The 13,555-nt window shown below is 43.9% G+C and overlaps 1 protein-coding gene across 1 annotated transcript in view; it reads left to right on the top strand.

Annotated features, from left to right (window-relative positions):
- CYP27A1 (cytochrome P450 family 27 subfamily A member 1) overlaps positions 1 to 13,098 on the top strand; it is a 30,255-nt gene extending 17,157 nt beyond the window's left edge. Inside the window, exons 2-9 of the mRNA XM_060623607.3 lie at positions 7,030 to 7,220; positions 10,267 to 10,466; positions 10,594 to 10,791; positions 10,958 to 11,130; positions 11,933 to 12,099; positions 12,256 to 12,337; positions 12,417 to 12,629; positions 12,785 to 13,098. Of these exons, the coding sequence (XP_060479590.1) occupies positions 7,030 to 7,220; positions 10,267 to 10,466; positions 10,594 to 10,791; positions 10,958 to 11,130; positions 11,933 to 12,099; positions 12,256 to 12,337; positions 12,417 to 12,629; positions 12,785 to 12,904 (1,344 nt within the window). The 3' untranslated portion in view covers positions 12,905 to 13,098. The remainder of the gene's footprint in view (positions 1 to 7,029; positions 7,221 to 10,266; positions 10,467 to 10,593; positions 10,792 to 10,957; positions 11,131 to 11,932; positions 12,100 to 12,255; positions 12,338 to 12,416; positions 12,630 to 12,784) is intronic.
- Positions 13,099 to 13,555: the final 457 nt, after the last annotated feature.

Here is a 13,555-nt window from a genome sequence, read left to right as displayed (position 1 = left end):
TCTTTTCTGAGGGGCTATTTTTTGTTCACATCAGGTTCTTGCTGAGGCTCTGGAGGTTTTAAATGCCAGAAACTTCTAGGCTTTTTTTTTTTTTGGTGGGGGGGAGGGAATTCACATAATACAATTCATCATTTTAAAGTGTACCATTCAGTGGCATTTAGTGTATTTTGAATGTTATGAAATCACTAATTCTAATTTCAAAACTTTTTCAATACCCTAGAAAAACACCCTGTCACCAATTAATCTCTCCTTTTTGCTCTGTCCTGCTGCCCCTCAATAATTGTTAATCTGCTTTCTGTCTCTATGGATTTGCCTATCCAGGTAAATCATATAAAAAGGATCATACAGTATATGACCTTTTGTGTCTGGCTTCTTTGACTTAGCACATGTTTTTAAGGTTCATCCAAGTTATAGCATGTATCATACTTTGTTCCTTTGTATGGATGAATAATATTCCATTTCATGTGTAGACCACAATTTGTTTATCTGTTCATCAATTGATGACATTTGGGTTGTTTGCACCTTTCAGTTGTTATGAATAATGCTGCTATAAATATTGGTGTAAAAGTTTCTGTGTGGCATGTTTTCATTTCTCTTGGGCATACACTTAGTAGTGGAATTGCTGAATCATATGGTAATTCAGTGTTTAATTTTTTGGGGACCTGCCAAATGGTTTTCTGTAGCATCTGTACTATTTTTATAATTCCATCAGCAATGTACAAGGGTTTCAGTTTCTCCACATGCTTACCAACAACTTGTTATTTTCTGTTTTTTGGATTAAAGCCATCCTACTGGGTATGAAATGGTATCTTATTGTGGTGTTGATTTGCATTTCCTTGATGACCAATGATGTTGAACATCTTTTCATGTGCTTATTGGCCACTTGTATTCTCCTTTGGAGAAATGTTAAGTCCTTTGACCATTTTAAAACTGAGCTGCCTTCTTGTTGTTGAGTTTTTTAAGACCTCTTGTATATTCTGGATATTAAACTCTCATCAGATGTATGATTTGCAAATATTTTCTCCCATTCTATAGATTGTCTTTTCACGTTCTTGGTAATATCCTATGATGTACAAGATTTTAAATTTTTTATGAAGTCTTATTTATCTATTTTTTTCTTTTATTGTTCATGCTTTTAGTGTCAAATTTAAGAATCCATTTCCAAGTCCGAGGTCATGAAGATTTGCCTCTATGTTTTGTTCTAAGAGTTTTATGGCTTTAGATCTTGTATTTAGGTTGCTGATCCATTTTGAGTTAATTTTTGTATATGGAGTGAGGTAGGAGTCCAACATAATTCTTTTGCACTTGGTTATCTAGTCATTCCAGCATCATTTGTTGATGAGACTGTTCTTTCCCCACATTGAATGGTCTTGGCACTCTTTACAAAAATCAATTCACCATAGATGGTGGACTCTCAATTCTTGTCCATTGGCCTATATATGTATCCTTATGCTACTGCCACAGTGTTTTGATTATTGTAGTTTTGTAGTAAGTTTCAAAATTAGGAAGTATAACTCTTCCAACTTTGTTTTTCTTTTTCAATATTTTTGGCTATTCAGGACCTTTTGCAATTCCGTATGAATTTGAGGATTGATTTTTTCCATTTCTGCAGAAAAGGTCATTGGCATTTTGGTGAAGATTGGATTGCATCTGTAGACCACTTTGGGGATTACTGCCATCTTAACAATATTAAGTCTCCATATCCATGAACATGGGCTATCTTTCCATTTATTTAGTTCTTTGGTTTCCTTCAGCAATGTTTTGTAGTTTTCAATGTACAAGTGTTTCACTTCCTTGGCTAAATTTATTTTTGAGTATTCTATTCTTTTGGATGCTTGTATTAGTTTTCTCTGGCTGCTGTAACAAAATATGACAGACTGGCTGTCTTAAACAATGTAAATTTATTTTCTTTAACTTCTGGAGGCTGGAAGTCTGAGATCAGGGTGCCAGTAGGTTGATTTCTGGTGACAGCTTTCTTCCTGGCTTGTAGACAGCCACCTTTTCCCTGTGTCCTCGCATGGCCTTTTCTTGGTGTGTACTTGCAGAGAGAGAGAGAGAGAATGCTCTCTGATGTCTCTTCTTATGAGGACACTAATCCTATTGGATCAGGGACTCACTCTTATTTAATCTTAATTACTCATTTAGTCTTACTTACTTCCTTAGAGGCCCCATCTCTAAATACAGCCACACTGGGGGACTAGGGCTTTGTATGAATTTTGGGGAAACACAAACATTCAGTCCAAAACAGATCCAATTCTAAATGGGATTATTTTCTTAATTTCCTTTTTGGATTATTTTTCCAGGCTTTTACAACTAATTCCCACTCCTTTGGAGCCACTATTACTGGTTTCTTGTGAATCTCCTTCTCCGCCTCGCTTCTCTGTCTGTCACTGTTTGTCTTTCATATTCTTCGTGTTGTCTGCAACTTTTTTCTCCACCTGATTCATTGACATCTGCTAAATATTGTCTAAAATGTGTGTAGTGGCATGTCAAGCAACATGGGAGGTAGTTAAGAAGTATGGGGGCACCTGGGTGGCTCAGTCTGTTAAGCGGCTGACTTCAGCTCAGGTCACGATCTCACGGTCCATGAGTTCGAGCCCCGCGTCAGGCTCTGTGCTGACAGCTCAGAGCCTGGAGCCTGCTTCAGATTCTGTGTCTCCCTCTCTCTCTAGCCCTCCCCCGTTTATGCTCTGTCTCTCTCTGCTTTTCAAAAATGAATAGATGTTAAAAAAAAAAAAGACTGCAATTATAAGAAGTATGACATCATTCCTGACCTAGAAGATTTTCAATCTAGTTGAAGAGACAAGACTTAACTAGGGAGCAACTTATAAGCATATGTAGTCAAATTCTCAACTGTGTGGCTCATACACTGAGATGTAAACTCTCTAAGGGTAGCTGTTCCTGCTGTGCACACAGCTGTATCCCCAGACCCTAGATAAGTATAGGAGGAACAGGATATGAGCTCAATAAATAAATGTTGAGTGAATTCATCACTCTCCCCCTTTGGAGTCTCACTTGGTGGAAGCTACCCCTCCCATTCATCCTGGAAGATGATCCCTAGGGGACTCTGTTCTGCAAAGTGGCACTTGGACAGGATCTATCTGAGAACGTTGGGGCTCTCTAACTGGCTCAGGTTACGGCCTAATGGTAGGTTCACAGACATAGCACACTCTTTCAGCAAGTATTATGGTGTCTTTCTAAAATAAGTTCCTACATAAATAGATCCTTGTTCAGTTCCACCGAGTAAACTGAGAAGAGGAATATGAAGGAAGAGGAAAGAAAGCATGGCCTATGCAAAGGGGGAAATGCCTCAGAAACTTCCAAGCTGACAGACAGGAAGAGGTGCCAGAGGCTTTGGATTCCAGAGAAGAAGCTGGTCCCCAAGTAAATGGTTGTTGATCTAGTCTTTTAAAACATGACTTTTTTTTTTTTTTTTCTGATTCTAAGATCATGGTAGAAAATCTGAAAAAAAAAAAATCACAGTATAAAGAAGAAAGTAACCTATCTATAAACCATGACGCAGAGGTTACCAGTATCTGCATTTTAAAAAAAGTTTGTTTATTTATTTATTTATTTATTTATTTATTTATTTATTTATTTTGAGAGAGAGAGAGAAAGAGCACAGAGGAAGGACAAAGAAAGAGGGAGAGAGAGAAAATCCCAGACAGGCTCCACACTGTCACTGCAGAGCCCGATGTGGGGCTTGAACTCAAAAACTGGGGAGATCGTGACCTGAGCCAAAACTAAGAGTTGGATGCTTAACTGACTGAGCCATCCAGGCGCCCCACCTCTATTTGCATTTTTATAAAACTGTAACATGTAATTGTATTTGAACTTAACACAAAGAGAAAAAACCCAAACTGTAGATAAGTATTTCTTCAAAATAAGGTATTGTTTCTTAAGAAGAGTCCTCTAAAATTAAAGCATTAAGACTCATATTAAAAGGTTGGGGTTACAAAACAAAACAAAACAACAACAAAAAAGTTGGGGTTGTTGTGGAGGTTCTCGACCTGGGGTGATTTTGCCTCCCTTGGGACATTTTGGCAACGTCTGGAGATGTTTTTGGTTGTACAGCTTTGAGGGCAGGGAAATGCTAGTGGGTGAAAGCCAAGGATACTGCTAAACATCCTAAAATGCACAGGACAGTCCACTACAACAAAGAATCATCCAGCCCCAAATGTCAATAGTGCCGTGAGGAACCCTGGTTTATTGCATAGTTCCGTTGGTTTTAAATAGTATATATTTTTACTTATTATTTTTTATTAAAAACTTTTAATGTTTGTTTATTTATTTATTTATTTGAGAGAGAGAGAGAGAGAGAGCGCGCGCACAGGTGGAGCAGCAGAGAGAGAGGGAGACACAGAATCCGAAGCAGGTGCCAGGCTCTGAGCTGTCAGCACACAGGTCTCGAACCCACAAATGAAATCATGACCTGAGCCAAAATCGAATGCTTAACTGACTGCACCACCCAGGTGCCCCAATAGTATGTATTTTTAAAGGGCCTAAGTTTGTTTGTAGTTCGATGGAGCAGGTGGTTGAGAACCATCTAGGTGGTCTGAGTTTGAATTCAGACTCTTCTACTTCCCAGTAAAGTGACCTTGGGCAACCTCTTTGGGCCTGAGTTTCCTCTTTTATGAAATTGTGGTAATGTTACACCCCCCTCATACAGCGGTAGTGAGGACTGAATTTCTAACGTAAGTAAAGTGTTTGGAATAGCATCTGGTTTATGCTAAGCTCCGTGGAAATATTTACTATTATTATCATTATTATTATGTGATTAATATCTTTTTTTAAGTTTATTTTTGAGAGAGAGAGAAAAAGTGTGTGCACAAGCGGGGGAAGGGCAGAGAAAGAGGGAGAGTGAGAATCCCAAGCAGTCTCCGTGCTGTCAGTGCGGAGCCCCATCACGGGGCTCGATCTCACGAACCATGAGATCATGACCTGAGCCAAGATCAAGAATTGGATGCTGAACCGACTGAGCCACCCAGGCACCCCTGTCATTAATATCTTAAATAAACCAACTGGAATCACAAATTAAAACTTAGGTTTAAGATAATTCTCCTAAAGAATTCAGTAGAGAAAAACAGACATATAAGTACTTTTACAAAATGGAACCTTATAAATCTAAGGAGTATATACATGAATTGAGAGGTTTGACCAGCCTTTCCTGCTTTCTGGAATTACCTGATCAGTGGCAGATGACTCATTGTTTTGCAAGACACTTTCTTTTTTTCCCTTTAGATTAAAAATACTTGAATCCATAGGGTACCTGGGTGGCTCAGTTGGTTGAGCGTCCAACTCTTGATTTCGGCTCAGGTCATGATACCAGAGTCATGTGTTTGAGCCCCGAGTCAGGCCCCACACTGTGGAGCCTGCTCAAGATTCTCTCTCTCCCTCTGCCTCTCTCCCCCACTCACGCTTTCTGTCTTTCTCTCTCTAAAATAAAAAAAAAAAAAATCAAAAATTTGAATTCATTCTCATAGTTCAAAGCTCAAAACGATATGACAGGATATACATTGTGCAATCTTGCCTCTCACTGCTGTCCCCTCCACCTGCCCCATCGGTAGTCACTTTAATTAGTTTCTGATGTGACCCAATATTTCTTTATAAAAGCACGTGCAAATGCTGTATATTCTAATTTAGCCCCCCTTTCTTAGACAGAAGGTATCATACTTTTCCATTTAACAATCTACTTTGGTTATGTATATTTCTTTTCCATTTAACAATCTACTTTGGTTATGTATATTTCTGTATTACAATCCAACTTTTCATATTACTACACAAGGAGCTGATTCCTCCTTTTTTAAGGTGACATAGTATTCCCTTATGTAGACTTCCCATACTTTGTTTATAAATGTATTTGTAATTTCTATAAATGTTAGCAAATTGTCCTCCATGTAGGTTTGTGTAATTTTAGACTCCCACCAGCAATGTACAAATATGCCTGTTTCTCTCCAGGAATCCCTGTAGTTTACACACAATCATCTGTTCAAAATCATACCACGCTGGTAGGCATTACTGGGAGGTGAAAGTGGAAACAAAACTAAATAGATGTCGGTGGGGTGGGTTGTCAAGGCTGTTTTCCTAGGAACTGACAGAATCGGCTGTTCGTTCGGGGTGGATTCTGGGCAACTGGGTAATATATTGAGGGCAATTAGGTCGCATTGGTCCTAGGAGAATCTAGTTTTTAACACCAATAGTAAAACACAGTAAGAAACCACTGTGTTTCAAATTCTTTAAGTTTGTGGGTGTTAACTTAGCCAGTAAATTTAGTCTCAGTGTTTGTGGATTCTTTTTAAGTTTTACCTCCAAAACTCAAAGTATACTTATTTTCCCCCTCATTTCCAGCACCTATAAAAACATTACACCAATGCCAGTTTCACAGATGCAATGGGTACCAATTGTCAAGTGCTTTAGAAATTCTAAGATAAAATAGTTGATCATTATTTTACTGAGCAGCTAATAACTTTTTTGTTAAAAATAAATTCATACCACATACCTTACTTCATATTTTAATCTTGACTTTCTTTCTCAGCTTCTTGTTTTTCCTGGAGTTTCTACTGTGTTTCTTTTTTCTCACTGAATACATGAGGTATTTATCTTTATCTCATTGAAAGCAAGCTGCAGTAGATTTAAATGCTTCTTTGAAGAAGCCATAGGTATTCTATTATACCTCACTAAAGGGTTCAGTTTCTCTAAAACCTTGGATCCCATATGTTTATACCTCAAAACATACCCCCGTTTACCACATCCCATTTTTCTAAAATCTCGCTTCTCCAAGGACCTCAATTCTCCCAGTTCTGCCAGATACTCATTGCTTTGAATATTCTAACTCCTGTGTGCTCATTTTTTTTCCCCAGTGTTCTTTCAGAACCACAGGCCATCCTAGTGCCTACTTCCTTTAAAATTTGCTTTCGCCCATCCCACTTGCTCTGGTGTGATTATCAGATACTCCCCCATCCCATCTCCTCTCTAGTAAATGCCTACCTGGATGGGCCATGGTTATTCAGCTTTCATTGACCCCCACAGATGCTGAACAAGACCAAGTATGGTCCAATGTGGGTAACCCGCCTAGGGCCTCAGATGCATGTGAACCTGGCCAGTGCCCCACTCCTGGAGCAAGTGATGCGGCAAGAGAGCAAGTACCCAGTACGGAACGACATGGAACTATGGAAGGAGCACCGGGACCAACAGGGCCTGGCTTATGGGCCCTTCACCACGTGAGCTGGGGCCTAAAGGGACTGGTACAAGGCCTCAGAGGGCCAGGCCCAAGGGCAATGGCATTGGGAAGCCAGGGGATGATGGGCAGGGTAGGCTCTCCCTTCATCCTCTGAGCCTGATACTCAGTCTAGAAAGCAGTGGTTGGGATGGGCTGAAGCCCAGCGGCCATTCATTGTCTTTTCCACTAATGTATTTTATGACTTTGGACAAATGAATAATTTCTCCTTCCTTGGCCATATGTTTCTCGTATGTAAAATGGGAAGTTTGGGGTAGAATGCCTCCAAGCTCTCTCTAGGACCTTTCCAGCCCCATTATTCTACATTATGGTTGAAGATATCGCAACGTGAACCATAATCTATGTGTAGTTGAAAAAACATTGTCACCATATTAATTAGGAAGGCTGAATTTGACTTTAAAAATATTTCCTAAATTATGTATTATAGGTTTGTTGTTGCATATAACTTTCACAGGTGCTCTCCATACGTTGAAACAGATGTGGGTTTCAGCCTTGAAATTACACCCAGAAAAGTTAAGATTATTTTGGCAGTGACAAATTCGAGGACGGGCTGAACATGTTATATACGCATGTGCCAATTGAAGTAAACAATCGAGAATCATTGGCGATGAACCATTCCCAGTGTCACAGGTTCTAACTGGGTATATTACAGGGTTTTTTAAAATCGTTTTTTATTTTAATTCCAGTACAGTTAACATACAGTGTTATATTAGTTTCAGGGGTACAAATAGTGCTTCTACAATTCTATACATTACTCAGTGCTCACCATGATAAATGTAGTCTTTAATCCCCATCACCTCTTTCACCCTGTGACAGGTTTCTTTTTGCTGTGGTATGTTAACAGAGCTCCAAAGTAATGAACGACTTTTATTTTCCCTAGTTGCTTGACATCTCATGCTTTCGACATTTCTTAAGAGACGAGAGTTGATCCTGGCGGTGGTTGTGGTAATGGCACCAAGGATAGTAGCTATGTGTTTGTGACATGCCAGGTATCAGGCTAGTCTCTTTACATTTATTATCTCGCCTTATCCTCACAACAAGCCCATGAAGTAGATAGTATTATAATCCCCATTTTACAGATGAAGAAACTGAAGCCTAGAGGGGTTTTACATCGCTTGCCACTAGCGAACGAGATCTCTCCGATTCTGGAATTCAAGAAATTAATGCCTTGATACTTTTGGAAAGGAAGCGAACTGGTGAGAGGGTGCATTTCATCTGTCTTTGATGCCCATACGTCCATTCTCCCATCACATGTGGTTTTTTCCCACCCCTTTTTCCTGGTTCCTTCACAGGTGGACAGTTTTAGAACTTCAACAATTACTGAGCCCTTTGCTCGAAGTTCTGGGAAGAGAACAGAGAATGCCTGTGTTTCAAGAGCTCTTTAACTTGATGTCTGACCCCAAGGATAAGATTTGGGTCTTAGGTTTTTGCCAGGTGAGGCCACCACTGGAATTGGTGGCTCAGGATCTAGAATTGGAGCCGGATGTTATGTGCACCCCTTTGTCACCTGTTTTTAATTTTTTACTCTAAAGCCAGTTTCCTAGTTATATTGTACCATATACATGTATTTTAAAGCTATTTTACTAACCAACGATAAGTTCTTTTTTGTTTTAGCGTATATATGTGCATAAGTACATAAATATATATATTTTTACATCTCATTCTATGAAACATTGTCTTCCCAAGAAATATTTTAACAACCGCAAAAATGTTCTCATTTAAGTTCCGCAAATCTGATCGCTACTATTGGGAGAATTTTTTACTCTCAGAGAAACCCTACAGCCTGAAGTTCCAATACATGAGTCTATTCTGGCTTTCATTTCTTTGTCAGCAACACTTTTCGTTGATCTTTTTGCAGGGTTTCCCAACATAATAAAGAAAACTCCTGGGGTTTCAGGTTCATTTAAATAAATAATTTTCTAAAATTAAAAAAATAAACCCCGATTCTTGCCATAAGCCTTTTTAGCGTCTATCTTTTTAAAATACCATCTTGGTTTTTAAAATTCAAAAGTAATACTTACTGTAAAATTTCCAATGATGAAATATTGTCTGCCTACCGCCCACTCCCATCCCATTCTTCCAAGTAATCCTGACAGTTTGGTGGGTCCTTCTTCTCTACTCTATGTGGAAACATGTGGATACACATACGGATATTTAGGATTTCCTTTCCTCCTCGTAAAATTGGACCATATTGTACTTATTAGTCTGCAACTAGCTTTTAAAAACTTGGCCCATACCCAGCTTGCTTAGGAGAGGTAACAGGTTTGGGGGACAGCTGTGGGTGGGGACAGTTCCTGAACATGAAGCCCCGCTGTGGGAAGCATGGTCCCACCCTTGTGAGCATCCCTGTCTAACCAGGATGGGGACACAACCCCCTACTGGATGCCCGTAGCAAGAGGAGCTGGGGTACCCGCCTGGTGGGTCTCCCTGTCCCTTAGACCCACTAAGTCAAGCAGAGCATGAAGGTCCAGAATCTGAGCATCCCAGGAACCCTCATTTGTTCCTCCTTTCTTCCTCATCCACCACACAGAGGACTGGAACCATCGTAGTTCCTCCTCATTTCACATACAGAAGATTCTGGAGTTGTAGCATCCTAAGATAATCAGGGTCGACATTCCTTAAGCATTCGCCATGTGCCAGGCTCTGATCTAAGCACTGTAGCTGTCCAAACAACCCTACTAAGATAGGCACGCTTATTATTCCCTTTTTATGGAAGGGGAAACTGAGGCACAGAGGCGTTAAGTCACCTGCCTAAGGTCACTCAGCCAGTAATCATCAGACCTGTGACTTGACCCCAGGGAGTCTGGTTCCAGATGCCCATCTTGACTACTCCCACGATGGTATAGTGAGATTCTGAAGTTTTGTGATTCCAAGATTCTGTCATTTGAAATTCGGTGATTCTGTAATTCTAAGTCTAGGAGTCTGAGATTTTCCTAGACCCTGTTGAGGTCTCGGGGCAGGGGGAAGACCCCATCTAATCTAACCTCCATCAGCTGCTTACAAGTGTGCGGTTCCTCCATCCTCCACAGGGAAGGACACCACTGGTACCAGCTACGCCAAGCTCTGAACCAGCGGATGCTGAAGCCCAGTGAGGCTGCGCTCTACACCGATGCTCTGAATGAGGTGATTGACGACTTCCTGGCCCACCTGAACCATCTTTTGGCAGAGAGTGCCTCAGGGGACCACGTGTCTGACATGGCTCACCATTTCTACTACTTTGCCTTGGAAGGTACCCTTGTGGGGACAGGGGCTGGGGCGGGCAGGGGCCAAAGGCAGGTTGTGTTCCCCCTCCTCAAGCCCCCTGGACTCTGGGTGCCATGACACTACCTCTCGTGATGGCCTTTGTGCATTGCCAGCTATTTGCTACATCCTGTTTGAGAAACGTATTGGCTGCCTGGAGCGACCCATCCCCCAGGACACCGTGGCCTTCGTCAGATCTGTCGGGCTCATGTTCCAGAACTCACTCTATGTCACCTTCCTCCCCAAGTGGAGCCGTTCCTTGCTGCCTTTCTGGAAGCGATATCTGGATGGCTGGAACACCATCTTCTCTTTCGGTGAGGAGGCCAGGGAGGGAGGTTGTGGGGTGGGTTCCAGGGTCTGTGCATCAGCAGTCTGTCCCAGGACTCCCTACCTCATGCTTCCAGCCATCAGAGTGGCTCTTGGTCCTGGGAGATCATGGCTTTTGACCTTGTCCTCCTCTGTTCTCCACTGTCTCTGTAGGGAAGAAGCTGATTGATCAGAAACTCAAGGAGATAGAGACCCAGCTGCAGAAAAGTGGGCCAGATGAAGTGCAGATATCTGGCTACCTGCACTTCCTGCTCACCAGAGGACAGCTCAGTGCTCATGAGGTCATGGGCAGCCTGCCCGAGCTGCTCCTGGCTGGCGTAGACACGGTGCGTGAGGGGGGCCAGCAAGGAGACAGGGGGCTCCCAGCTCCTGTCCTGAACCAATTCCCCATTACCCTCATCTGAGCCTGACCTTCGTTCCTCCAGGGACCTGCTTCTCTTTCTGTGTCACAGATGTAGAGCTAGAAGGAAAACAGGGAGGTCCTTCAACCCGGCAGAGGTGGGCAGGAAATGGTTCTTTTTCGTTTGTTTTTTATTTATTATTTTTATCTGAGAGAGAGAGAGAGCCTGCATGTGAGCAGTGGAGAGGGAGAGAGGGAGACAGAGAGAGAGAGAATCTTAAGCAGGCTCCACACACAGCACAGAGCCTGATGTGGGGCTTGATCCCGCAACTCTGGGATCATAACCTGAGCAGAAATCAAGAGTCGGACGCCCAACTCGACTGAGCGATCCAGGTGCTCTGGGAATGGTTCTTTTGTAAGAGGGATCCCATCGCCTCCTGGAGCCTCTCTTGGCCAGCTAGGAAGTCACATCTCACATCTATTTGAGATGCAATTTAAGCAGAGAGCTCGACCACAAGCGCCTTCTTGGTCAGACTCTGCATTCCTTTTGTCACGTGGGGTTTCCCTCTGTTACGGTTTCCTTGTTGTTAGAACGTGATTCTCCATGGTGTGGGTCCTCATCCTGCCGTGGAGTCACATGGAGGGTCCCCATGAGCCCCTGTGTCTGTTTCTGCCATGCTCGCGGCAAATTCATTTTTCCGCGCACGCTCACTCACACTCCCCCCACTACCTAACTAGCCTTTTTCCTAGAAATCCCTCCTCACTTTATCTCTCCCTCTGCCTCCCAGACATCCAACACAATGACGTGGGCCCTGTACCATCTTTCAAAGAACCCAGAGATCCAGGCTGCCTTGCATAAGGAAGTGGTGGGCGTGGTACCCCCCGGGCACGTGCCCAAGTACAAGGACTTAGCACACATGCCCCTGCTCAAAGCTGTGCTTAAGGAGACCCTGCGGTAGGTTGCGGTTCCCAGGAGCACAGGGTCTGTGCAGAGGAGGACTCAGACAGGAGTCGGAAGTGGGGGCTGCTGGGCTGGCGCCAGGGCCAGGGGTGAGATGGGAAGAAGGGCCTGGGGCACCAGAGGCGAACCTGTGCTTTCTTTTCCCTGCAGCCTTTACCCCGTGGTCCCCACGAACTCCCGGGTCATCACGGAAAAGGAAATCGAAGTCGGTGGCTTCCTCTTCCCCAAGAACGTGAGTGGGGCTGAAGAGCTGGGGCTCCCGGGGTGCCCTGCGGCCCTAAGCTGATGGGCTGCCCCTTCTCGCTCTGCAGACCCAGTTTGTGTTCTGTCACTATGTGGTGTCCCGTGACCCTGACATCTTCCCTGAGCCAGAGAGCTTCTGGCCCTACCGCTGGCTGAAGAAGAGCCAGCCTGCTACCCCTGGGGTCCAGCATCCATTTGGCTCTGTGCCCTTTGGCTATGGGGTCCGGGCTTGCCTGGGTCGCAGGATTGCGGAACTGGAGATGCAGCTGCTGCTGTCAAGGGTGAGTGGGGGAGAGGCTGGAGGGCCGAGTGGGCCAGGGAGGGCTGATGGAGGCCGTGGGGAGGAGCGGAAGGGCAGCACAGGGAGGGAGCGTGTAGCGGAGGGCAGGGGACGGAGATCGCGGATTCTAAGGCCCATGTGTGTTTTACCTCCCAGCTGATCCAGAAGTATGAGGTGGTCCTGGCGCCCGAGACGGGGGAGGTGAGGAGCGTGGCCCGCATCGTCCTGGTTCCCAATAAGAAGGTGGGCCTGCGTTTCCTGCAGAGACAGTGCTGAGCTGGGCCCGGGCCTTCCTGGAGCAGCCCCCTTCTCTCTCTCTCTCTCTCTCTCTCTGGCACAGTAATTTCTGGCCACTGCTGTGTCTCAGACGAGAGGCTCCCAGACGCCAGTGGTCCAAGACAGTGTACTTTCTGTAGAACCCTGAGCTTTGGCCACTTTTATAATTTTGAATGTTTCCTTCTCAGATAAAAGGCCACTTCTCCCCCCTGCCCCCCACCCCCCCGGCAGTCACATGGCTATCTTTGGAAAAAATATAGAATAAAAGGACTTTTATTGATAATTGGAGACCTTTGTCATTCTTTTTGATGACCCAGCATCTGACCCCCTTTCTGTGTTTGGGGAACACCGTGTCCCCACTTAAGGATCTTGTGGGAGGTGGAGCCATCTCCCTCCATGGAAAATGAGAACACCTGTGTTTTCCTGGACCTTGCACAGAGGCCTTGGCTTCACGCGCTGTTGGCCAAGGCCCTGCCCGAGAAGGATCTGCAGAACAATCCTCCGGGCACCAAGAGGGGCACCGTCGTTTGAACAGAAGTGCTTTGATAGGGGTAATGAGGTGCTACAAACATGGGTGAAGGCACGCTAGGCTGGATCTCCAGGAATGACTCCTGGGACGCCCCTTGGGCACTCAGCCTGGGATGCGTCACA

The sequence above is a fragment of the Panthera onca genome, chromosome C1 (assembly GCF_046562875.1).
Source record: "Panthera onca isolate mPanOnc1 chromosome C1, mPanOnc1 haplotype 2, whole genome shotgun sequence".
In the NCBI taxonomy this organism is placed as follows: domain Eukaryota; kingdom Metazoa; phylum Chordata; class Mammalia; order Carnivora; family Felidae; genus Panthera; species Panthera onca.
This window is presented reverse-complemented; position numbering and strand designations above follow the sequence as displayed.